The 26,181-nt window shown below is 40.7% G+C and overlaps 1 protein-coding gene across 1 annotated transcript in view; it reads left to right on the forward strand.

Moving 5' to 3' along the window:
- The window catches only part of SVOPL (SVOP like), a 79,144-nt gene that overhangs the window by 42,645 nt on the left and 10,318 nt on the right, over positions 1-26,181 (forward strand). The window contains exons 10-14 of the mRNA XM_029917932.1: positions 727-800; positions 10,748-10,953; positions 11,585-11,696; positions 12,413-12,494; positions 22,808-22,897. Coding sequence (XP_029773792.1) covers positions 727-800; positions 10,748-10,953; positions 11,585-11,696; positions 12,413-12,494; positions 22,808-22,897 — 564 coding nt within the window. The remainder of the gene's footprint in view (positions 1-726; positions 801-10,747; positions 10,954-11,584; positions 11,697-12,412; positions 12,495-22,807; positions 22,898-26,181) is intronic.

A 26,181-nucleotide genomic window follows, 5' to 3' on the forward strand; every position in this document is an offset into this window, starting at 1 on the left:
GTTCAAGCCCCACATAGGGCTCTGACACTGACAGCATGGAGCCTGCTTGGGATTCATTCTCTCTCTCTCTCTCCTTCTCTGCCCCTCTCCTGCTCTCTCTCTTTCTCGCCTTCAAAGTAAATAAATGTATATATATAAAAAAAGAATCTCCAATCATCTTTATAACTATACTTTTCATATATCCTATTTTCCATGCTCAGCTCCATCACTCACCAGCACTGGTGAAAAGAGGAAGAGAAAAAGCGTTAGAGTCTTCCATTCAATGGGTTGGTCCTGGCCCCTGATAATAAAATGCACGCAGGGGCGACTGGATGGCTCAGTTGATTAAGCATCTGACTTCCTCTCAGGTCGTGATCTCACTGTGAGTTCGAGCCCCGAATTGGGCTCTGTGCTGACGGCTCAGAGCCTGAAGCCTGCTTCGGATTCTGTGTCTCCCTCTCTCTCCACCCCTCCCCCACTTGCATTCTGTCTCTCTCTCTCAAAAACAAATACACATTTTAAGAAGTTTTAAGAAAAAACTTTAAAAAGCCTGCAAAGACTAACTAAGATGAGCGTGCAGAAGCAATGATCTGTGGGTCTGGTAAGGTGCGCTCATGGGAGTTGAGTGGTTCTCTCACCCCCCCGCATTCCTATGCTGTTCTTATTTTCTATTCTCCCAAATACTAGAGAAACCTTTGCCAGTCCTTAAGCTAAATCTAATCTGCCTGTCCCTTTTCTGTACCCCAGGAAAAAAGAGGAAGATTTGCAGACCTATTGGATGCTAAATATTTACGGACTACGTTACAGATCTGGGTCATATGGTAAGAGTATAATTGTTTCAAAATGACTTTTCAATAAACACAAAGCTGACTTAAGTAAATCCAATCTGTGCCACTGGGGAGAAAAACCACAGGCTGACTCCAGCAATGTCTTATCTTTCCGCTACCATCAAAAACCAACCAATAAATAAATAAACCAATTCTCTTAAAGAAGAAAGAAATTTTCTATGACCGGTTTTTTATTTTTCATGTGAGCTCACCTTCTAACCTTTGTAGTCTGGTCTTGCCACATGACAGAAAGGGATCCTTTGAAGCCACCAATAACCAAATTCAGTCGAATAGACGATGGTGGTTTTTATTGTACTTCACATCTCTCTAGCCATAACCTTGGGTACACAAAGATTTTCTAAACAAGAATCAAAAAATTTGACCACATTAAATTAGGAACTCTGTGCCATGAGATATGAACAGTCTGAAAAGTAGGTCACCAACTGAGCAAAAAAGCTTCTAAAGTATGTACCAAATAATTCTATACTTATAAATCTACATATATAAATATATATTAAAATCTTAAATCTTAAAATCTATATATTTATAAACATAAAAATTATAGAATTGGACAAAAAAAAGATACACAACCTGGTAGAAAATATGTTACTCTATATCTCAACAAGAGACTTGAACAGGTGTTTGACTGAAATTGTATCAAATAAATATATGAAAATATGCTCAACCTTCAAGTCACCTGGGAACTGCAAGTTAAAACCAACAACACTGTTACGAATCCACTGGAATGGCTAAAATTAAGCAGACTGACTATACCACGTGTTAGGAAGGAGTAAGTGCGGCTCTCACACACTGCTGACTGGAGTTCAAAGTAAAACCACTTTGGGAAACTGTCTAGAGGTGTTTATCACAGTTGAAAATATGTATAGTCTACAGCTCAATAATTTCACTCGTACGTTTCTACCTAACAGAAATGCATACATATGTTTACCACAATACATTTTTACATGAATATCCATAGCATTATTTTATTTGTTACAGCCCCAAACTCTAAACAGCCCACATGTCCATTAATAGTATAATGGATAAATAGTATTACATTCATTAACTGGAAAACTATACAATAGTGGAAAGGAGACAACTAGTTATCTCCATTCAACATGGCTGAATCTTACAAATGTCATAATGGACAAAAGAGGCCAAACAGATATGTATTATGTGATTCCATTTATATAAATACAGAATGCAGGCAAAACTAATCTATAGTGTTTCAATCCAGGAAAGCGGTTTTCTATTTGCTTTTCCCAGATGTAATCATTATCAGTAGGTTGGTATATCACCTCCTTAGACTGTAATTTCTAAAATATTCTTAGTATGTGGAAATTGAACTCAAGCTACTTGAATAACAAAGGGAGTCTTATAATCATTCGTGGGGTGTTTTTTTAGATTTCACTATGAAAATTTTCAAATGCACACGAAAGAAGACGATACCATGATGACCTGAAACTGACTCTTCACCCAAAGCTGACAGTCATTGATAGTCACTCATATTTGCTTCAGCTGTTTTCCTGTGCTGACTTTTTTCCAGCAAGCCCAGGCTTCATGACATTAAACCTCAGATACTTTATTAAGACTCTCAATTACTTGAGGGCCTTTTCTCAGATGACTCCAATTCTACAATCATCTGATGACAGAGATCAACAGTCATCTCATCAATATCAGCCAATACCCATCTGTGACTTTCTGTGATTGACCCTACGTGTCTGTCACAGCTGGCTTTGGCAGCCATTTCTGTAAAACTGAGAGGGGCACAAGGAGAGTTTCTGAGGGGCTGATATTATTCCATTTCTTGACTTTGATACATGAACTTTTCTGTATGTTACTCTCTATCTACACAAAAGTATTTATTAAAGAATAGACAAAATAAAGACAGGAAGAAAACATAAGGCGAAAGCAAAACCCTTCCGTGGTTCTCTCTCATGGAAGGGAACGCATAGATGTAATTAAGGTTATGCGCCTTAAAATAGGGAGAACGTCCTGGATTAAGTAGGCAGGCCCAAACCAGTGACCTGGGTTTTATTTATTTATTTTTTAATGTATCTAAGTGAGTTAGCATTTAGTGGAAGAATGATCTCAGGAGTAGAGTCCAGTGAATCATACCTGCATATAACCCCCAGTGCTGATCCCAGCAAGGCTCTTCCCTAACGTCCCTGGCCCATTTAGCCCATCTCCCGATCCACAACTCCTCTAGCCACTTTGTTTGTTGTCTATAGCTAAGAGTCTCTGATGTTTTGTCCCCCTCTGTTACATGATTTTTGCTTCCCTTATGTTCATCTGTTTTACATCTTAAATTCCACATATGAGTAAAGTTATATGATACTTGTCTTTTTCTGACTAATTTTGCTTAGCACAATACTAATTCCATCCATGTTGCTGGAAATGGCAAGATTTCATTCTTTTTGATTGCCGAGTAATACTTCATTGTATATATACACCACATCTTCTTTACCCATTAATCTGTCAGTGGACATTTGGGCTCTTTCCATACTTTGGCTATTTTTGATAACACTGCTATACACACTGGGGTGCATGTGCCCTATCAAAACCATACACCTGTGTCATTTGGATAAATACCCAGTAGTGCAGTTCCTGGGTTGTAGAGTGCTTCTATTTTTAATTTTTTGAGGAACCTCCATACTGTTTTCCAGAGTGGCTGCATCAGTTTGCGTTCCCACCAGCAGTGCAAATGGGCTCCTCTCTCTCTGCATCCTTGCCAACATCTGACCTTGTCTGAGTTGTTAGTTTTAGCCATTCTGCCAGGTGTGAGGTGGTATTTCATTGTAGTTTTTATTTTATTTCCCTGATGATGAGGGATGTTGAGCATTTTTTCATGTGTCTGTTTGCCATCTGAATGTCTTCTTTCAGAAGTGTCTATTCATGTCTTTTGCCCATTTCTTCATTGGATTATTTGTTTTTTTGGGTGTTGAGTTTGATAAGTTCTTTATAGAGTTTGAATAGTAACCCTTTATCTGATATGTCATTTGCAAATATCTTCTCTTTGTCCATGGGTTGCCTTTTAGTTTTGCTGATTGTTTCCTTTGCTATACAGAAGCTTTTTACCTTGATGAGGTCCCTATAGTTTATTTTTGCTTTTGTTTCCCTTGCCTCTGGAGACATGTTTAGTAAGAAGTTGCTGTGGACGAAGTCAAAGAGGTTTTTGCATGCTTTCTCCTCTAGGATTTTGATGGCTTCCTGTCTTACATTTAGGTCTTTCATCTGTTTTGAGTTTGTTTTTGTGTATAGTGTAAGAAAGTGGTCCAGGTTCAATCTTCTGCATGTCACTGTCCAGTTTTCCCAACATCATTTGCTGGAGAGACTGTCTTTATTCCATTGGACATTCTTTCCTGTTTTGTCAAAGTTTCGTTGGCCTTCCATTTGTGGCCCATTTCTGGGTTCTCTATTCTGCTACATTGATCTCAGTCTCTGTTTTTGGGCCAGTACCATACTGCCTTGAAGATTGCAGCTTTGTAACACAGCTTGAAGTCTGGGATTGTGATTCCTGCAGATTCAGTTTTCTTCTTCAGGATTGCTTTGGCTATTTGGAGTCTTTTCTGGTTCCATGCAAATTTTGGATTATTTGTCCTAGTTCTGTGAAGAATTCTGGTGTTATTTTGATAGGGATTGCATTGAATATGTAGATTGCTTTGGGTAGTATTGACATTTCAACAATATTTGTTCTTCCAGTCCATGAGCATGAAATCTTTTTCCATTTTTTTGTGTCTTCTTCAATTTCCTTCATAAGCTTTGTATAGTATTCGGTGTATAGATTTTTCACCTCTTTGGTTAGGACTATTCCTAGGTATTTTATGGGTTTTGGTGCAATTATAAATGGGATTGATTCCTTGATTTCACTTCCTACTACATTATTGGTGTATAGAAAAGCAAATTAATTTTATATCCTGCATCTTTGCTGAATTCATGGGTCAGTTCTAGCAGTTTTGTGGTGAAATCTTTCGAATTTTCCATAAAAAGTATCATGTTGTCTGCAAAGAGTGGAAGTTTGACAGCCTCCTTGCTGATTTAGATGCCTTCTATTCCTTTGTGTTGTCTGATTGCTGAAGCTGGGACTTCGAATACTATGTTGAATGACAGTGGCTAAAGTGGACATCTCTGTCGTGTTCCTGACCATAGGGAGAAAGCTCTCCATTTTTCCCCATTGAGGATGATGTTAGCGGTGGGTCTTAAATATATGGTTTTTCTGATTTTGAGGTATATTCCTTCTATCCCTACTTTCTTGAGGGTTTTTATCAAGAAAGGATGCTGTATTCTGTCGAATGTTTTCTCTGCATCTATTGTGAGGATCATGTAGTTCTTACCCTTTCTTTTATTGATATGATTTATCACATGCAGATATTGAGCCAGTCCTGCATCCCAGGTATAAATCCCACCTAGTCGTGGTGAATAATTCTTTTAATGCATTGTTGGATCTGGTTGGCTAGTATCTTGAAAATTTATGCAACTATGGTCATTAGGGAAATTGGTCTGTAGTTCTCCTTTTTAGTAGGGTCTTTGTCTGGTTTTGGAATCAAGGTAATGCTGGCCTCATAGAATGAATCTGGACATTTTCCTTCCATTCCTATTTTTTAGAACAGCTTCAAAAGAATAGGTGTTAATTCCTCTTTAAATGTTTGGTAGAATTCCCCTGGAAAGCCACCTGGCCCTGGACTCTTGGTTTTGGGAGAGTTTTGATTACTAATTTGATTTCTATACTGGTTATGGGTCTGTTCAAATTCTCTATTTCTTCCTGTTTCAGTTTTGGTAGTTTATATGTCTAGGGGTTTGTCCATTACTTCCAGATGGCCCATTTTGTTGGAGTATAATTGCTCATAATGTTGTCTGATTATTGTTTGTATTTCTGCAGTATAGGTTGTGATCTCTCCTCTTTCATTCTTGATTTTATTTATTTGGGTCATTTTCTTTTTCCTTTTTGATCCAACTGACTAGGGGTTTATCACTTTTGTTAATTCTTTCGAAGAACCAGCTCCTGGTTTCATTGATCTGCTCTACTGTTTTTTTGGTTTTGATAGCACTGACTTCCTTTCCAATCTTTATTATTCCCTGTCTTTTGCTGGTTTTGGATTTTATAAGCTGTTCTTTTTCCAGCTCTTTAAGGTATAAGGTTGGGTTGTTTATCCAAGACCTTTCTTCCTTCTTTAAGAGGCCTGGATTGCCATATGCCTCTCTCTTATGATGGCCTTTGCTGCATCTCAGAGGTTTTGGGCTGTGGTGTTACCATTTTCATTGGCTTCCATGTGCTTTTTAAATTTCTTCTTTAACTTCTTGGTTAGCCCATTTATTCTTTAGAAGGATGTTCTTTAATCTCCAAGTATTTGGTGTCTTTCCAAATATTTTCTTTGGTTTATTTTGAGTTTCATAGTATTGTGGTCTGAAAATATGTACAGTATGATCTCAGTCTTTTTGTACTTGTTGAGGGCTGATTTGTGTCCCAGTATGTGATCTTTTCTGGACAATGTTTTACTTGCACTGGAAAAGAATGTATATTCTGCTACTTTAGGATGAGATATTCTTAATATATCTGTTAAGTCCATCTGGTCCAGTGTGTGGTTCAAAGCCATTGTTTCCTTGTTGATTTTCTGCTTAGATGATCTGTCCATTGCTATAAGTGGGGTGTTGAAACCCCCTACTATTAGGATATTATTGTCAATTCTTTATATTTGTGATAAATTGATTTATATATTTGGACATTTCACATTGGGGACATATTTACAATTGTTAGATCTTCTTGATGGAGAGACCCCTTAATTATGACATAATGCCATTCTTCATCTCTTTTTACAGTCTTTATTTTAAAATATAGATTGATTGATATAAGTATGGCGACTCTGGCTTTCTTTTGGTGACCATTATCATGATAGATGGTTCTCCATCCCTTTACTTTCAATCTAAAGGCATCTTTTGGTCTAAAGTGAGTCTGTTGTAAACAGGATATAGATGGATATTATTTTCCTATTGATTCTATTACCTTATGTCTTTTGATTGAATTGTTTAGTCCATTGACATTTAGAGTGAGTACTGAAAGACTTGAATTTATTGTCATTGTGTAGACTATAGAGTTGGAGTTTCTGTGATGTTCTCTGGTCCTTTCTAGTCTTTTTGTTTTTGGTCATTTTTGTTTTGCTTCATCTTTTCTCCCCTCAGAGAGTTCTTAAAATTTCTTGTAGGGCTGATTTAGTGGTCACTAACTCCTTTAGTTTTTGTTTATCTGGGAAACTATCTCTCTATTTTGAATGATAGCCTTGCTGGATAAAAAATTCTTGACTGCATATTTTTTGATTCAGCACCTTGAATATATCCTGCCACTCCTTTCTGGCCTGGCAAGGTTTAGTGGATACATCTTCTGTGAATCTGATCTGTCTTCCCTTATAGGTTAAGGTCTTTTTCCTTTTGCTGCCTTCGTGATTTTTCTTTGCCTGAATATTTTGTGAATTTGACTATGATATGCCTTGTTGATGGTCTGTTTTTGTTGATTCTAATGGCAGTTCTCTGTGTTTCCTAGATTTTGATGTCTGTCAGGCTAGGAAAGTTTTCCACTATGATTTTCTCACATTAACCTTCTACCCTTTTTCTTTTTATTCATCTTCTGAGACTCCTATGATTTGGATGTTATTCCTTTATTTTTTAAAGAATCAGTCTTCTGAAAAAGTTTTTAAATCTTTATTTATTTTTGAGAGTGACACAGAGACAGAGCATGAGCAGAGGAGAGACAGATACATAATCTGAAGCAGGCTCCAGGCTCTGAGCTAGCTGTCAGCACAGAACCTGATGTGGGGCTCGAACCCACAAACTGTAAGATCATGACCTGAGCCGAAGTCAGATGCTTAATCAACTGAGCCAGCCAGGCGCCCCTGGATGTTACTCCTTTTTAATGAGTCAATGAGTTCTCTAATTCTTATCTTCTTATATGCTCTTTTGCCTTAGTTTCCCTCTTTCTTCTGCTTCATTATTCTCTATAATTTTGTCTTTTTTTTTTTATCACTGATTCACTGTTCTGCTTCATTCATCCTTGCCGCCGTGGCAGCCATATGAGACTGTATCTCAGTTATCGCATTTTTTATTTCATCCTGATTACATTTTACTGCTTTTATATCTGCAGAAAGGGGTCCTATGGGTTTTTTTTTTTCCAACCCCAGCTAGTATTCTTATTATCATAGTTCTAAATTCTAGTTCAGACTTTTTGGTTATATTTGTGTTGATTAAGTCCCTGGCTGTCATTTCTTCCTGTTCTTTCTTTTGGGGGTGAATTCCTTATTTTTATTATTTTGGAGGAAGAAAAACAATTAATAAAATAAAAAATAAAAATCAAAAACAACACAAAAAGTCAAATAAAGGAAGCTAGATCCTAGGTGTGTTTTGGTCTGATAGTTGAAAGAAGCGTGATAGAATAGAGAACAAAGGGAAAGAAAAGAAAAAAATAAGTAAAAATTTAAAACTTAAAAAATGTATAGAATTGGGGCACCTGGGTGGCTCAGTCAATTAAACCTCTGACTTTGGCTCAGGTCATGATCTCACATTCGTGTGTTCGAGCCCCACGTCACGCTCTGTGCTGACAGCTAGCTCAGGGCCTGGAGCCTGCTTCAGGTTCTGTGTCTCCTCCCTCTGCCCCTCCCGCTATCATGCTCTGTCTCTCTCTGTATCAAAAATAAATAAAACATTAAATTTTTTAATGTATAGAATAAAATATAATGAAATGAATAGTGTGAAAATTTTAAAAGTTATCAAATATTAAAAAGTTTTAAATTTTCTAAAAACAAATTAAAAATAATTTTCCCTTTCTGTAACCAAGAATAACAAGAGAAAAAGAAAAAAACTGAGTAGATGAACCAGTGAACAGAATGAAATCCGAATGAAATTACATACAGTTTCCGCTGGAAGTCAAACTATGAAGCACTTTATAGCCTGTACACTAAGCAGGTGAAGAGACTTGTGGTCATCCTCTAGGACTTGCTTGGCACAGTTGGATGGGGCTTGGTGTAACAACTCTGTTCTCCACTAGGTGGCACTGCTTAGCTTATTGTGGTGGATTGGTGTGGTGTGCCTGCATGTGTGTGCACAGGTGTGGGAGAGGTGAAATGGTGTTACCCAGCTTCCCAGTCTCTAGCATCAGATCAGAACTTTGTATCTACCCAACCAGCCATCAGGCACCCCTCCTTTATCTCCAGCTTCCATCCACTTCTTGCTTCTCCACTGTCTGCAACCAAGTTGTCAGCCTTCCAGGTAGCACATCCTTCCCAAATTTTATCTCAGATGGGGCTCTGTTTCCAAACCCCTCTCTTCTGGGGGCCCTGTGGTTTGGGTCCACTCTGACCCTCTAGGGGAGGGTCTTGCTGAGCAATGGCCGGGCGGCAGCTTAACTCCAGGAACGCTTGTACAATGTGCCACTGTGGAGGCCCAGAGGCCCAGAGACTTTTCTGCCCCAGAAAAGGTTTGCATAATGGTGTAGCGGCAGTGGTTCAGGGACTATGGCAAATCACAGCAGACAAATGGCACCCTGGTGTCCAACAAATGTGTCTGTTTTCCAGGGCCCACTAGGACTTTTTCTTATGGGAGGCCATACAGCCTTTATCAAATGTACTCCCAGCAGGGGAGCTGCCTCTCCCCATGGTGGCCCAACGACCCCTTGGGCCTCACTGCCAGCTCCTGGGGATCTGCGCTTCCCACAAGAGCACCATCAGGTATTGGGCTGTGGAATTTCCAGGGCTGCTCCGCCCTATTTATGGAGTTCTAATGGTATTGAAACTCTTCTCTTTCTCCTTTCTCCCTTTCTTGTTCAGACCCTTCTGGGTGTTTCCACTCTTTCTCTTTCTCTACATCTGCTTTTTGGGGTGACTGCTTTTCCTATATTCTCCCCCCATCTCTGTCCTCTCTCCACTAAGACAGCTCCCTACTCTCTGCAACTTCTTTCTTCCCACAGTTCACCTCTCCACACCATGTATCTGCTGAGTTCTGTGGCTCAAGTTATGCAGATTGTTGTGTTGATCCTCACATCAATTTTCTACGTGTGCAAAACGGTTTGTCGCTGATGTGGTAGCATTTCAGGGGCAAGAGAAGCAGAGAACTTCCATGATGCTCCACCATCTTGGCCCTCCCCCCTCCCCCAGTAAGATGCTTTAAAAATCACAGATGCCTGCTTTGTAATTCTAAGAAAAGGATTTACCCTGAAATCTTCTGGAACACCGTACGTATTCTTAAGAGTGCATAAAAATGAAACAAAGTACGTAGAGTCTAACATCAAAACGGAACACTCCAATCACTTGAGTTTTTAAGAATGGTGTGATGCTCACAGTTGGAGTGAAGGATGGAGCAGACAAGAAAACAAGAGGGAGGTGGGTGATTCCAGAGAATGAGAAGGATTGAGTCCACAGTCACTGACTGTGAAGACAAGCCTTGAAGGAAGCCTGCAGAAGCTCAGAGCAACTGCTCAACAGCAGCAGGGGAATGGAGGGGAGTTTTCCATCCCCATGGAGAGAATTCTGCCCGGGATCTGATAGGATTCTGCCTCCACAACTGGAAAGGCATGCGGCTCTCCCTACATTTTGATTTCTGTCTCCTGATGGTCTGAGCAGAGACGTCAGCCAGACCCATACAACTTCTGGCTTACAGAACTGATGTAATAACGTGTGTAGTTTTTAGCCAGTAGTTCTGTGCTTCCAACTCCCTCTCTGGCTGTGGGGTCCTCCAGGATCTGGTCTTAGGTTGTGCTTGCAAATCCGTGTCCCACCCCAGGTCCCCTGCACACTTCCCCCAGGCTCCATGAGGTAGGTGAGCCTGGTCTTCCACCCCCTTCCCACCCAGTGCCTCCTGCCCTGACTGCTCTCCCCCTTCTCTCCCCTTCTCTCTACTTCTGGCGGCGCTCCTTCAGGCTGGCGGCAGCCATTCTAATGACTGGCTTCTCTCAATTCCAGGCTGGGAATTTCTTTCGCCTACTACGGTGTCATCCTGGCCAGTGCCGAGCTGCTGGAGCGGGACCTGGTCTGTGGCTCGCGGTCAGAGTCCGCAGTGGCGGTGACTGTGGGGGACACCGAGGGGAGCCAAAGCCCCTGCCACTGCCGCATGTTTGCCCCCTCCGACTACCAGACCATGATTATCAGCACCGTCGGTGAAATTGCTCGTAAATGGCTACCTGTGTGTATTGGGCCCCTCTCTGTTTGGCGTGGGAGACCCTGTCATAGATGTGGCTCCTGCCTGGTAGAGCTGAACAAGTCCCCATGTCTAGCTGATGTGTCTCCAGTGCAGATTGGTGTGGGGAGAAATCTGAGGAGTCGAGCTGTGAAGATAGTAATATCACATCAATTCTAGGATGCATGTTTTCCTCCATGTTTTGACATCCTGAAATTGAGATGTGTCTTACAGTGGCTTGTTAGATTTCAATTTGCAGCACTGTTTGGTCTTAGTAGACACAAAAGAACGGTACTTAAAAATCAACAGAACCTTGAATTTGACGAAAAACAGCGCAAACCATTTAAAATCTAGGTCTAGCAGGGTTGAGGTTGATGATTGACCTACATGCTGTAATCCGCGTCTTGGGCGTAAAATGCCCTCATATACATGCCAGTGCCGTCATTCTTGGACCTGTGAGGAAAAAACATATTGAAGGGGAGTCCTGAGTTTTGGCTGGAACACACATGAGGTTTGGATGAAGTTGCCTCTTTCTGAAATGACAATGAGGAATCCTTGCCAATGGTGGTAAACACATCTTGCTTTCAAGGTTTCTGAAGTTGTTACTGTCATTTGCTTTCTAGTGAATCCTTTCAATATCCTGGGCATCAATTTCCTGGGACGAAGGCTGAGCCTTTCTATCACCATGGGATGTACAGCCTTATTCTTCCTTCTCCTCAACATTTGCACGTCAAGGTATTTTCTCTCGGGCTGCTTCAAAACGATCTGGTTTTGTGCAGTGGCTTTACGTTGGAGTTTCCTGACCCATAGTGGTTAGTGCGCATCAGGGAAAGTCACTTCCGTGAGCAGAAGAGTGACTGGACTGCTGGTCTGACTGGAAGGGCCTCTCTGGCCCATGCCACCCCTCGTCCCTCTTCCACAGACCCGGCCCCACAGCAGCTTTCCAGGAAACAGGTGCCGGTGGTGGTGCAATCCTTGTAAGATAGTGAGGATCTTTATGCAAAGCTTCCCGGAACCTCAGGACTGTAATTGTTTACCAAATTGGGCCATTGTGAAGGCAGTTCAGGGAAGCAGGTGATACTCCTGTGGCATAAGAATTCATTTCACTATTAATTTGCAGTCCCGAAATGTCTTCAATTACAATACATATCACTCTGTGAGCTGCGCCGGGTTTGGAGGGTGGCGGCTGAAGGCGCGCTCATCTGGGGGTGGGAGGCGGGCCGGGATCGCCCACTTGGGGGCGGGGGGACAGGGAGTTGGGTGCACGGTTGGAGTCAGGCGCTTGCTTGAGGGCCCCACCGTCCGGCCGCTTGAGAAGCAGCACCTCCGGGACCTGGTGGTCGGCAGGCGTGTTAACATCCGAGGTGCTCGGTCATGTAACGCGAGCGCCCTCTGGGCCGCGGAGAGGCCTCCGTCCTGCCTTTCCTAACCTCTCCGGTCTTGTCCCCTAGCGCTGGCCTCACGGGCTTCCTGTTCGTGCTGCGGGCCTTGGTGGCAGCCAACTTCAACACCATCTATATTTACACTGCCGAGGTCAGTTGAGGGGAGGGGCGTGGGCCCACTGAGGCACGCAAGGTGAGCCACTCAGGGTGTCTGTCCGCAGACAACGCATCCTAGCCTCTGTTGACTTTGAGTGATTTTCTAAAAATACCCCATGAAAATGATACCAGGAGGTTTCTTTGACAGTTTCCTCCGGTCCGCGATGTCTAGTGCAAGTCAGTCTCTAAAAAGAAATTGAAGACCTGCCTTTCTGGTGACACAGTGTGCATGTAAAATAACAACTCATTGTCCTAGCACTCCGCTGTTTTTCATCCATCCGTTACTTGCAACATGTAGCTTAAGTTTGAATAAAGTAGAAATAGCTTAAATTTGAATATGATATTCTTTATGAATGTATTGAATTAATACAGCTACTGTATGAGATACTACCTAAAGAAGCTTGAGAATTTCCTCATAAACACGCATACTGAAGAGCTAGTATTCCTAGAAATATACAATGTCAACAGGAAATTTAACAATATTTTAACTGTTTCTGTCCTTTATTGTGCTAGAGAAAACGGTGCTACAAGGGCTGGTAAAGCTGTGCTCATTTTCTTTTCTGTCTTTCCAAGTTTTCATTTAAGTTCCAGTTAGTGAACATACAGTGTAAAAACAGTTTCAGGAGTACAATACAGTGATCATCACTTCCATACGTGACCCCCTGCTCATCCCCACACGTGCACTCCTCAATCCCCATCACCTATTTCACCCCTCCCCCCCACTCCCATCTGTAACCATCAGTTTGTTCTCTGTAGTTAAGCGTCTATTTCTTGGTTTGCCTCTCTCTCTCTCTCTCTCTCTCTGCTCATTTGTTTCGTTAAATTCCACATGAGTGAAATCATATGGTGTTTGTTTTTTCTGACTGACTTATTTAGCTTGAGCATAATACTCTGTAGCTCCATCAGTGTCATTGCAAATGACAAGATTTCATTCTTTTTTATGGCTGAGTAATATCCCCGTGTGTGTGTATGTATATATACACACACACCACATCTTCTTTATCCATTCATCAGTCTAGTTTGGATGTTTGGGTTCTTTCCATAACTTGGCTACTGTTGGTAGCACTGCTGTAAACCCTGGGGTGCACATGCCCCTTTAAACCAACATTTCTGTGTTCTCTGTGTGAGTACTTAGTAATGCAATTGCTGGATCATAGAGAAATTTTATTTTTTTACTTTTTAAGGAAATTCCATGTTGTTTCCCACAGTAACTACGTTAGTTTGCATTCCCACCAACAGTGTAAGAGGTTTCCCTTTCCTCCATGTCTTTGCCAATACCTGGTTTTCCTATATTGTTAATTTTGGTCATTCTCACAGGTTTGAGGATATCTCATTGTAGTTTTGATGTGTATTTCCCTAATAATGAGTGATGTTGAACCTATTTTCATCTGTCTGTTGGTCATCTGGGTATCTTCTTTGGAAAAAAATGTCTATTCATGTCTTCTGCCCAGTTTTTAACTAGATTATTTGTTTTTTGGGTGTTGGGGTTGATCATTTCTTTACAGATTTTGGATACTAACCCTTTATCAGATATGTCATTTACAAAATCATCTCTCATTCAGTAGGTTGTCTTTTAGTTGTGTTGATTGTTTCCTTCATTGTGCAGAAGGTTTTTACTTTGATGAGGTACCAATAGTTTATTTTTGCTTTTGTTTCCCTTGATTCAGGAGATCTATCTAATAAGAAATTGCTGCAGCTGATGACAAAGAGGGTGCTGCCTGGCGGCTGAGTAGTTCAGCTGGTTAAGCATCTGACTTGATTTGGGCTCAGCTCCTGCTCTCACAGTTATGGGTCTGAGCCCCACATCGGGCTCTGTGCTGGCAGCGTGGAGCCTGCTTGGGATTCTCATTCTCATTCTCCCTCTCTCTCTCTCTCCCTCTCCACCCCCTCTCCCATACCCTTCTCAGCTCACTCTTCCTCTGTCTCAAAATAAATAAATATTAAAAAAAAAAAAGAGGTTACTGTCTAAGTTCTCTAGGATTTTAATGGTTTCCTGCTTCACATTTAGGTCTTGAATCCATTTTGAATTTATTTTTGTGTAGGGTGTAAGAAAGTGGTCCAGTTTCATTCTTTTGCATTTTATTGTCCATTTTTCTCAACACCATTTGTTGAAGAGAGAGTTGTTTTTCCATTGGATATTCTTTTCTGCTTTGTGAAGATTAATTGACCATGTAGTTGTGCGTTCTTTATTGGGTTTGCTTTCTGTCCCATTGATCTACGTGTCTGTTTTTGTGCTAGTACCGTACTGTCTTGGTCACTTCAGCTTTGTAATATAACTTAAAGGCCAGAATTGTGATGCCTCCAGCTTTGCTTTGCTTTTTCAAAATTGTTTTGGCTATTTGGGGCCTTTTGTGGCTGCACACAAATTTTAGGATTGCTTGTTCTAGCTCTGTGAAAACAGTATTGCTATTTTATAGGGATTGCATTAAATGTGTATATTGCTTTGGGTAGTATAGACATTTTAACAGAATTTGTTCTTCCAATGTTTTTCCATTTCTTTTTGTCATCTTCAATTTCTTTCACTAGTATTTTAGAGTTTTCAGAGTATAGATCTTTAATCTCTTTGGTTGAGTTTATTCCTAGTATCCAATGGGTTTTGATGTAATTGTAAATGGATTGATTCTTTGATTTCTCTTTTGCTGCTTCATTATTGGTGTATAGAAATGCAACAGATTTCTGTATTTTGATACTATATTCTGTGACTACCAAATTCACATGAATTAGTTTTAGTAATTTTTTGGTGGAAAAAATTTCAGGTTTCCTACATATAGGATCGTGCCATCTGCAAATAGTAAAAGTTTCACTTTTTCCTTGCCGATTTAGATGCTTTTTATTTCTTTATGTTGTCTGATTGCTGGGCTAGGGCTTCCAGTACTATGTGGAACAACGGTGATGAGGATCCCTTCGTGATTCTCACCATGGGGGAAGAGCTCTGTGTTCTCCCCCCTGAGGATGACACTAGCTGTGTGTTTTTCATATATGGGCTCTATGTTGTTGAGGTGTGTTCCTTCTAACCCCTACTTTGTTGAGGGTTTTTATCACGAATGGATGCTCTACTTTGACAAGTGTGCTTTTTTTCCTTTTCTTTTCTTTCTTTTTTTTTTTTTTTTTGCATCTACTGAAAGGGGCATGTGGTTCTTATCCTTTCTTTTATTAATATGATGTTTCACATTGATTGTTTTACCAATATTGAAACACCCTGGAAACCCAGTAATAAATCCCAATTGATCATGGTAAATGATTCTGTTAATGTACTATTGGATTCAGTTTGTTAGTATTTTATTAAGTTTTGCATCCATGTTCATTAGAGATATTGGCCTACAGAGTTTTGTTTGTTTTGTTTCGTTGTTTTGTGGAGTCTTTATTTGGTTTTGGAGTCAGAGTAATGCTGGCATCATAGAATGGATTTGGAAGTTTCCTTCGATTTTTTTGAGTGGGGGATAGTTTGAGAAGAGGTATTAACTCTTTAAATGTTTTGTAGAATCCCTCTGTGAAGCCATCTGGCCCTGGACTTTTGTTTGTTGGAAGATATTTTATTATTTGATTCAATTTCTTTGCTGATTATTGGTCTGTTCAAGTTTTCTATTTCTTCCTATATCAGTTTTGGTAGTTCATATGTTTCTAGGAATTTATGCATTTCTTCCTGGTTGTCCAATTTGTTGGCATATACTTTATCATAATACTGTCTAAAAATTGTTTATAGTTTGTATTGTGGTATTCTTGGTTATTTCTCCTCTCTCATTTGTGATTTTATTTATTTGTGTCCTTTTCTTTTTGATAAGTCTGGCTAAGAGTATATCAATTTTATTATTAATTTTTTCAAAGAAACAGCTCCTGGTTTCATTGATTTGTTCTATTGCCTTTTTTGTTGTTGTTGTTGTTTCTTTATCATTTATTTCTGCTACAATCTGATTACTCCCCTTCTTTTGCTGGTTTTTGGCTTCATTTTTTTGTTCTTTTTCTAGCTCCTTTAGGTGTAAAATTAGGTTGTTTGAGATTTTTCTTGCTTTTTGATATAGCCCTGTATTGCTATATACTTCCCTCCAGGGACCACTTTACTGTATCCCAAAGATTTCGGACCATTGTGTTTTCATTTTCATGTGGTTTCATGTATTTTTATTTTTTCTTTGGTTTCTTGGTAGACCCATTCATTCTTTAGTAGCCTGTTGTCTAACTTCCATGTATTTGTGGTCTTTCCAAATTTCTTCTTCCAGTTTCATAGTGTTTTGATCATAAAATTTGCATATTATGATTTCAGTCTTTTTGTACTTTTTGAGACCTGCCTGATTTGTGACCAATATGTGATTCCTTCAGGAGAATGATCCAGGTGCACTTGGAAAAGAATGTGTATTGGACTACTTTAGGATGAAATATTTTGAATCTGGTCCAGTGTGTCATTCAGAGCTATTATTTCCTTGTTGATTTTCTGCTTAGATGATCTGTCCATTGATGTATGTGTGGTATTAAAGTCCACTAATATTATTGTGTTTTTATCAATATGCTCCTTGGCTTTTGTTATTGTTTTATATATTTTGGTGCTCCCACTTTTGTGGGCATAAATATTTACAACTGTTAGATCTTCTTGTTGGATTGTCCCATTTTTTATTACATAGTGCCCTTCATCTCTTATTATAGTCTTTGGTTTAAAATCTAGTTAGTCTGAAATAAGTATTGCTACTCTAGCTTTCTTTTGACACCCATTTGCATGATAAATATTTACCGCTCACTTTGAGTCTGTAGGTGTCTTGAGAACTTAAATGAGTCTCTGATAGGTGGCACGTAGATGGGTCTTGTTTTTTTAATCCATTCTGACACCTGTGTCTTTTTTAAAAGTTTATTTTATTTATTTTTAAGAGAGACTAAGGACAGCATGAGTGGGGAAGGGTCAGAGAGAGAGGAGACACAGAATCCCAAGCAGGCTCTGTGCTGCTAGCACAGAGTCTGGCATGGGGCTTGAACTCAAGAAACCATGAGATCATGACCTGATTCAAAACCAAGGGTCAGATGCTTAACCAACTGAGCCACCCAGGCACCACTGACACCTTGTGTCTTTTGATTAGAGTCTTTAGTTCACTTACATTCAGCGGAATTGTTGGTATGTACTTAGTGCCATTTTATTACTTGCATTGTGGTTGTTTCTGGAGCTTTTTCTGTTCCTAACTTGTCTCCTTTCCATTCAAATAGTTCCCTTTAATATTTTTTTCAGGGCTGATTTAGTGGTCGCAAACTCCTTTAGTTTTTGTTTGTCTGGGAAACTCTCTCTTTCTATTCTGAATGACAGCCTTGCTGGATAGAGTGCTTTTGGCTACAAATTTTCCATTCAGCAATTTGAATATATCAATCCGCTCCCTTCTGGCTTGCCACATTTCTATTTAGAGATCTGCAGCTAGCTTTATGGGTCTTCCAGTGTAAGTTAGGAACCTCTTTTGTCTTGCTGCTTTTAGGATTTTCTCTTTATCACTCTATTTTGCAAATTTAACTACAGTATGTCTTGGTGTTGGTCTGCTTTTGTTGATTTTTTTCACATCAGAGACATAATGTGTTTTATTGAAAGAAATTAAAATCTCAAAATGTTCTCTGAAACAAATTGTGTTTGATGATCAGGAATCCTTCTGTTAATAAAGTTTCTATCTTCCTATGACTGCCTTCGCTTTCCTTTTCAACACATTTTTTCCTTTCCTGTCTAAACAAAGAATGAATGTGTATATAGTCTTGATGGGAGAGAGTCAAAGTCAGGATTTTATCCCACAGCCAAGAGGAAGCTCCAGGATATTGTCTCTGAGGTCATATGTCATCTAAAATCATGGACATGTAATAATAAAAATGATGATATTGTTGGTTAACATTTGCTGAAGTCCTCTTATAGATGGTAAATTAATGTGTTGCTTTCTTTTTAGCTTTACTTATTCCTTTACTTACTAATGCACCTAAGAAACGTTTAGTGAATCACCTTAGTAGATGTTTGATTAGATTCATTCGTTTATTGATACCTTCTCTTAGCTGGGCAGTGACCTATATGTTGGGGGGTACAGCAGTGAACATAAAATATCCCTATTGTCAAAAAGCTTACATCTTAGTGGGGTGGAGGACAGACAATAGGCAAATCTATTTGTCGGGTTGTAAGTGGCATAAGGATAAAAAGAGGGAAAACTAATAGTGATAGAAACAGAGTAGGAAGCATTATTTAAACAGTTTATACAGGTGATCAGATAGAGGGGAATTATAAATTTTCATTTTGACATTTTGGAATTGTTAAAGTTTCCCTTTTCTCATAGAATGAATTCAGATAATCTAAATCCCTTTAGGGCAGCAATTCCAAAATTTGGACTCTGGCTTGCTAAAAGCTCCATTGACATGCGTTTGCGACCTTTAGAGATGTACCTGGGGGAAGGCAGGTGCTCTAAAGAAGCATAAGCACATGACCCTGGAGGTCACCTTGCCCTTAACTTGTAAGACACCATTTGTAGCCAGTCTGACGTCAATAAGCAAAGGTTGACAGATGAGTCACCTGTGTTTGTACCACTGTTAGTTCCTGTTATTTGGTTTTCTCTTCACATTTTATTATTTATTATTTTTAAATATACTTATTTTTTTAATATTTACATCTAAGTTAGCATATAGTGCAACATTGATTTCAGGAGTAGATTCTTTAATTCCCCTACCCATTCAGCCCATCCCCCCCACAACCCCTCCAGCAGCCCTCTGTTCTCCATATTTAAGTCTCATGTTTTGTCCCTCGCTCTGTTTTTATATAATTTTTACTTCCCTTCCCTTATGTTCATCTGTTTTGTATCTTCAGGTCCTTATATGAATGAATTCATATGATATTTGTCTTTTTCTGACTAATTTTGCTTAGCATGATACCCTCTAGTTCCATCCATGTACTTGCAAATGGCAAGATTTCATTCTTTTTGATTGCCAAGTAATACTCCAGTGGATATATATACCCCATCTTCTTTATCCTTTCATCCGTTGATGCACATCTAGGCTCTTTCCATACTTTGGCTTATTGTTGATAGCACTGCTATAAGCATTGGGGTGCATGTGCTTTGAGACAGCACACCTGTATTCTTTAGATAAATACCTAGTAGTGCAATTGCTGGGCTGTAAGGTGGTTCTAGTTTTAATTGTTTGAGGAACCACCATACCAGAGTGGCTGCACCAGTTGGCATTCCCACCGGCAGAGCAAAGGAGAGCCTCTTTCTCCACATCCTCACCAACATCTGTTGTTGCCTGAGTTGTTAATGTTAGCCATTCTGGCAGATGTGGGATGCTATCTCATTGTGGTTTTGATTTGTATTTCCCTGATGATGAGTGATGGTGGGCATTTTTTCATGTGTTGGTTGGCCATCCTGATGTCTTCTTTGGAGAAGTATCTATTCATGTCATTTTCCCATTTCTTCATTGGATTATTTGTTTTTTGGGTGCTGAGTTTGATAAGTTCTTTATAGTTGGATACTAACTCTTTATGTGATATGTTGTTTGCAAATATCTTCTTTCATTCTGTCGATTGCCTTTTAGTTTTGCTGATTGTGTCCTTTGCTGTGCAGAAGCTTTCTATTTTGATGAGGTCCCAGTAGTTCTTTCTTGTTTTTGTTTCCCTTGCCTCCACAGACATGTTGAGTAAGAAGTTGCTGTGGTGCTTTGGTTGATTTTGACAGGAGTTCTCTGTGCCTCCTGGGTCTTGATGTCTGTTTCCTTCCTCAGATGAGGGAAGTTTTCAGCTATTTCCTCAAATAAATTTTCAGCCTCTGTTTCTCTGTTTCTGGGATGCCTATAATAGGAATGTTGTTATGTTTGATGGAGTCGCTGAGTTTCCTAAGTCTATTCTTGTGTTCCATAATTCTTCTTTCTCTTCCTTTTGTTCAACTTATTTTCCATTTTTTCTTCTGTATCACTTACTGCTTCTTTTGCTTTTTCCATCCTTGAGTTCTTGTATCCAGTCTGTTCTGAGTATCAATTATGGCATTTTTCATCTCTGACAAATTCTTCTTTAATTCTTTTATCTCTGTGGTAGTGGCCTCCCGGAAGTCTTCCATTCTTTTCTCAAGCCCAGTGACTATCCTTAGAATCATCGCTAAATTCTCCATCAGGCATGTTACTTGTATCTCTTTCACTTAGATATCTAGCATAACCGTATTGTTTCATTTGGGACGAATAGCTCCATCTTGGCATTTTGTCTAAGTCTCTGCCTTCTTCTGTGAGTTAGAAAAGCCTGTTATCTTTCCTGTTCTTGAGAGTATGGCTTTATGAAGAAGAGGTCATATGGCGTCCAGGGCCTGGTGCTTCTGTAAATGAAACTGGTGTGTGCTGCGTGCACTCTGCCGTCGTGTTCTGGATGCTCCATCCGTCAGGCCTGTATCTGGAGCGGTTCTGCTTACCTGCTGTGGGCAGTGTTTGGACCACTGGCAGAACGTGCTGAGTTTTAACTAGCTGGGCTCTGGGCTGCTTGTTAATGAGACCTGATGCTACTTCCACTAGAATGAAGCCTTACAGAACTCTGGTTGGGAGATGCGGTGCGGACAGGGGTTTGTGCTAGTCTTCGGGGGGGAGGAGCCTGCCGCTGGGACAGTGGTACCCTTGCCTGAGGAGAGCAGTACAGGCAGGGGAAGCTGGCCTCATTTTCATCTCAGCAAATGCCAAAGTCTGTCTGTGTAGATTATAGATACGGCATGTCAAAACCACTAATGCCACAGTGAAGAATACTCCTTTCTCCCGTACAGACAAAATAGAAAATTGACATATATGACATGAGTAATACGGTGTGCTTCTGAAGTTATATTTGAAATTAACATATTTTGGAACGAATTCATTTGAAAGGTCATTTCTAAGTAATTTTGTGATACTTTATTGCCTAGAAAAATCAAAGGTATATATCTGAAAATGATTGTCTTCTATTATTCCATTCAGAATTATCAAAACATGGAAAAAAAAGACCTTATTTGCTTGGATATTTTCACTATGTATCTGAATCCATTATTTTCAGTTATAGCCAGTGGTCTCATTTTCCAGAAAAAGAAAAAAGCTTCCCAATAAAAGAGACTCAACTCCTAGACCTTCTCTTACACATATAGTGGTTTTGGCTGAGACCAGAAAGCTTCTTGATTTTGTGTTTGACAGATGCTGCTTAACAAAATGTGACTGACAAAAAGGGCTGTGTGCTTTGCTTTAGTGAATGGAATAAAAAGTATTGGTATTGTATAACTTTGAGCGAAAATTCTCGAGTTTTGAAAGGCCATTCTTAAACTAAGTATTCTCCTTAAATACTATTCGCTGACTTTTGCCAGTTCCTATAAGAATTTGGAATTAATGAAGTCCAGATTAATGAAATTTTATTATAAATGTAAGAAAGTTGCATCAAAAAAATAGATTATGCCATAAGATTCTTTTTTTCTTTTCGGTAGACTCCATGCCCAACATGGGGCTTGAACTCTGATCCCTGAGATAAAGAGTTGTGTGCTCTACCCATTGAGCCAGCCAGGGGCCTCTATGCCATAAAATACTGTATCGAGAATGTGATGAATGGTATAGCATGTACCTAGCACACCGGTCAAGTCTTTTCAGTATAACTGTATTATTTTTGAGAGAGAGAGAGTGCAAGCAAGAAAGGGGCAGAGAGAGAGGGAGACACAGAATCCAAAGTAGGCTCCAGGCTCTGAGCTGTCAGCACAGAGGCCAACATGGGGCTCGAACTCATGGACCATGAGATCATGACCGGAGCTGAAGTTGAACATTTAACCGGTGCCCCATTAGTAGAACTACGTTATACATTTATAGCTTTAAAATGGAAATCTTCTATTTGATTCCAAAACTTACCTTTTTGAAATTATACTTGGAATATTCAATTATACCTATTTTGGAATTTGGTCATTTAAAAGATAATTGCTAAGTGTTTATTGTTTCTCTAATGTTTAAAAATTCAAAGTTGTGTGCTTGAGAACACACGTGTCCTGTATCTCGTATCCTATAGATAGAGAATATCTGGTAATTGAGGGGTTCCTGGGGGACTCAGTCAGTTAAGTGTCCAACTCTTTAACTTTGGCTCAGGTCATGATCTCACCATTGTGAGATCAAGCCCCAAGATAGGGTTTCACGCTGGGTGTGGAGCCTCAAGATTCTCTCTTCCTCTTTCTCCCTCTCTGCCCTTCCTTTGCTCATGCACAAACACACTCTCTCTCTCTCAAAAAAAAAAAAAAAAAAAAGGTCTTGTATTTGATATATTCCAAAGCTGGCCAGGGGAGGAGGGGCAGGGGACTCGGGAAGCGAAGAGCCCAAGCTAACTGATGCTCCGTATGCTCCCCTCTCCAGGTCTACCCCACGACGATGCGTGCTTTGGGGATGGGGACCAGTGGCTCCCTGTGTCGCATTGGTGCGATGGTGGCGCCATTTATATCCCAGGTACAGTCCAGGAGTTGTGAGTCGGGGGGGGCAGGATGTAGACGGGAAAAGTAGATGAGGAAAGATACATTCCAGCTTTTTTCAAGTTAAGGGCTTAATCAACGATTTCTGTTTACTTAATGATTTTTCTGAGTTGCTTTTTTCCCATTGTTTGGTGACTATGGGGTAGGGATGGAGGCAAATAAAAGCCTCTAGGCTTATAGTTGGTCAATAAACTGGATTCCACTTCATGCAGGGTTTGACTTTTGTTGGGCATTGTTGTGGGAGGATAGAAGGGAAGTGGAGGACACGAGGAGCTTGAGCAGTTGAATGACAGTGCGTTCGAGTCCTGACCCTATTCTGGAGTACAGTTGAAAAAACAGAGTACAGAGAAGCAGGGAGGCATTTGTGGGCAGCCTAAGTCTAGCGCCCGGGCAACAGGTGCAGGCTGAGATTAAATCCTGGAATCGTGGATGGACCCTTGTTTGAGGAAGGATCTAGGCAGATACGGTGACACACATGGTAATGTTTCCCAGAGGACCAAGCAGCCACTGGTTCTTCTCTTTTGGCCACAGAAATGTAAATCCACATGAGCTGACTGCAGCAAAGAGACAGGAGTGAGGCTAGGCTCTGGGAGGGTCTGATCCATGCAGTGGAAGTAAGAGGGACTCAGGCCCTCTCCTCCTCATGTTCATTGGGCCTGTGGTCATTCTGTGCCTTTCTCAGCGTTCAGGATTCGCCCCACTCTCCCTGAAGGCCGGAGCTCTGCTTGCCCGTGTACATGGCCATCTCATGAATCTCACACCTAGAGCCTTAGACCCAGGCCCCAGAAGACCCTGAGACCCTCTCTCTGCATCCCTAGAAAGGGGCTCTCGCTAGCTGCGTGTGGTCAGATGTTCACACTTGAGCTAAATCAGTTGTGGCCAGGAGTCAAGGTTCTCTATGAATACAGCTGGGAAAATGCAAGTTTCTTCTCTCTCCCTTTTTTTTTTTAAATGAAGTTTTCTAAGAAAGGTAGTTGTTTGGGGCTGAGCAGACTGTCTCGTGTATTTTCTATAAAATTGTGTGTGTTTAGCTATTTTGGGAGTGCTTTTCCCACTCATCTTAAGGAAAATGAGTGCAGCTTTTGTCTAGTGATTTCTGAACTTCTGTTATGCTGAGGATTTCACAATTTCCAGAAAAGAACATAGTGGTGAAACACAGAAGTAAATTATTAAATCTGTTTCTGGATGATGAGGCCAAGGTATAGTTTATTTCCCAAGCTTTCATTAGAAATTGAGTGTTTTTTGTTCTTTTTAAAAATTTTTTGTTTATTTTTGAGAGAGACAGAGACAGAATGTGAGCAGGGAAAGAGCAAAGAGAGAGAGAGGGAGATACAGAATATGAAGCAGGCACCAGGCTCTGAGCCATCAGCACAGAGCCTGATGTGGGGCTCAAACTCGTGAACTGGAATATTTTGACCTGAAACAAAGTCAGGTGTTTAACTGATTGAGCCACCAGGTGCCCCAAAATTGAGTCTGTTTTTCAACCACTTGAAAGAGGTTTTCTTGGTATTTGTGGGTACTTATCCTAGAGGCCACACAGCTGTTGGTGGTTTTGTGGACCAGGAAAGTTGCCTCCTGGGACCAAGTCTTCTGGGGCCATTAGGCTCTGGTCTGCTCAGTGTCCTGCAGCCAGGGAGTCATTCATCTCTGTGCCCACCGCCCTCATTTGTAAAATAAAGATCAATCAGAGCACCTGCCACATAGGTTTGTTCTGAGCATTAAATGAGAGGAACACATGGAAAGCACTATGCCACAGTCGATAATTAATGTTCCTTAATAGTAACGATGCTCACCAATGAGGAGAGAATGCCAAATATTCAAACAAGTCTTTCTCAATAACCAAAACACTTTGAAGTCCAGGATTTCATTCATGATGCAATTGGGATGTTTTGCTTTCCTAACAGATCTGGATGGGAAGTCAGAATCTGCTCCCAGGATATTTGCCTGGGTGTGGGGGGGGGGAGGGTAGCCGCTTCAAGGCCGTGGTTTCACTCTCCTGAGCTAATAATCTGTCAGCCTTCCCCTGGACATGGTCCTCCAGCTTCAGCGTTATCAGAATGACAAGAGTTGCTTGATAACAAGAGGACCTCTGGATTCCAGCCAGAGGTAGCTGCTGTCTGTGGGACCACTACAGTGGTTGTCACGAGTCCCCAGAGGGACCCTGATGGCATTGGTCTGTGGCCCCCTGGCTGAGAGGCATCAACAAGAAGAAGCCCACCCAGGAGATAAGCCTTCCGTCCCCCTAATTCTTCCTCTCCCTCCCTCCCTCCGTGCCTCTTGTTGCCCTTCATTTAGGAACCTCTTCAGTGATCCATCCAAGTAACGATCCATTCAACAAGTTGACTTCAATATAATTGTCCACAACTTCTAGAAACAGCCTGGCAGTTAGCAAAAAAGGACTCCACTTGCTACCATCTATATCTGACAGCACAGAACTGAGGATTATTTTATCCCAGTTCAACACCCAGTCAACATTTATTACACACTCGCTCTGTGCCTGGCATTGTTCTAGTTTTGTTTATTTGTAGCAGTAAATAAGTCAGACAAGTTTCCAGTGGTGCACTGGCTTGTGAAAGCGAACTGTTACATTTTCAGGAAATTTTGCAAGCTGGTTGTGGTCACATTGTTCCTTGAAATTACCCTTGGTGGTAGTATTTATACCCCTGGTGGTGGTGTAGTATGGAAATTAGCAAATGGTAGCAGTGGGACTTTTTGGGGGGAAAGCCTGCTGTTTAAACATTTAGCAGCACAACCCCAGATTCTTGCTTTCTTTCAAGTTGGGAATTTACAAACATGAAATAATTACAGTGATTTCAGATGACATAAGTGCTGTGGAGGTAATATGATCATCAAAGGGGCGACAGGCAAAACCTCTCTGGGAAGGTGACAGTGGAGTTGAAACCTGAAACATGAGAAGTTGACAGCTTACAAAGAGAAACCGCGTTTCAAGCAGGAAGCCTGGTGGCGCCAGGGCCTGGAGAGGCGGCAGAGCCTGGGGTGTTCCAGGAACAGAAAATAGCGGTGCTACAGGGAGAGCTGTGCAGGGAGAGAAAGCGGCTTGCAGGCAGACTGAGAAGCGGGGATGTTTTTCTGAGGAGCAGTGGGAGGTAATTGAAGGGTTTTAAGCAGGGAAGTGACGTGATGAGTTTTGGGTTAGATTGAGTTGAGTTGGGTTTTGTGTATGATTTAAGATAGTGTTCCAGGAGCGCTTACTTCGGATCCTGTCTCTCCTTCTCTCTCTGTGCAGCCCCCTCACCGCCC

The sequence above is a fragment of the Suricata suricatta genome, chromosome 2 (assembly GCF_006229205.1).
Source record: "Suricata suricatta isolate VVHF042 chromosome 2, meerkat_22Aug2017_6uvM2_HiC, whole genome shotgun sequence".
NCBI classification, from domain to species: Eukaryota; Metazoa; Chordata; class Mammalia; order Carnivora; family Herpestidae; genus Suricata; species Suricata suricatta.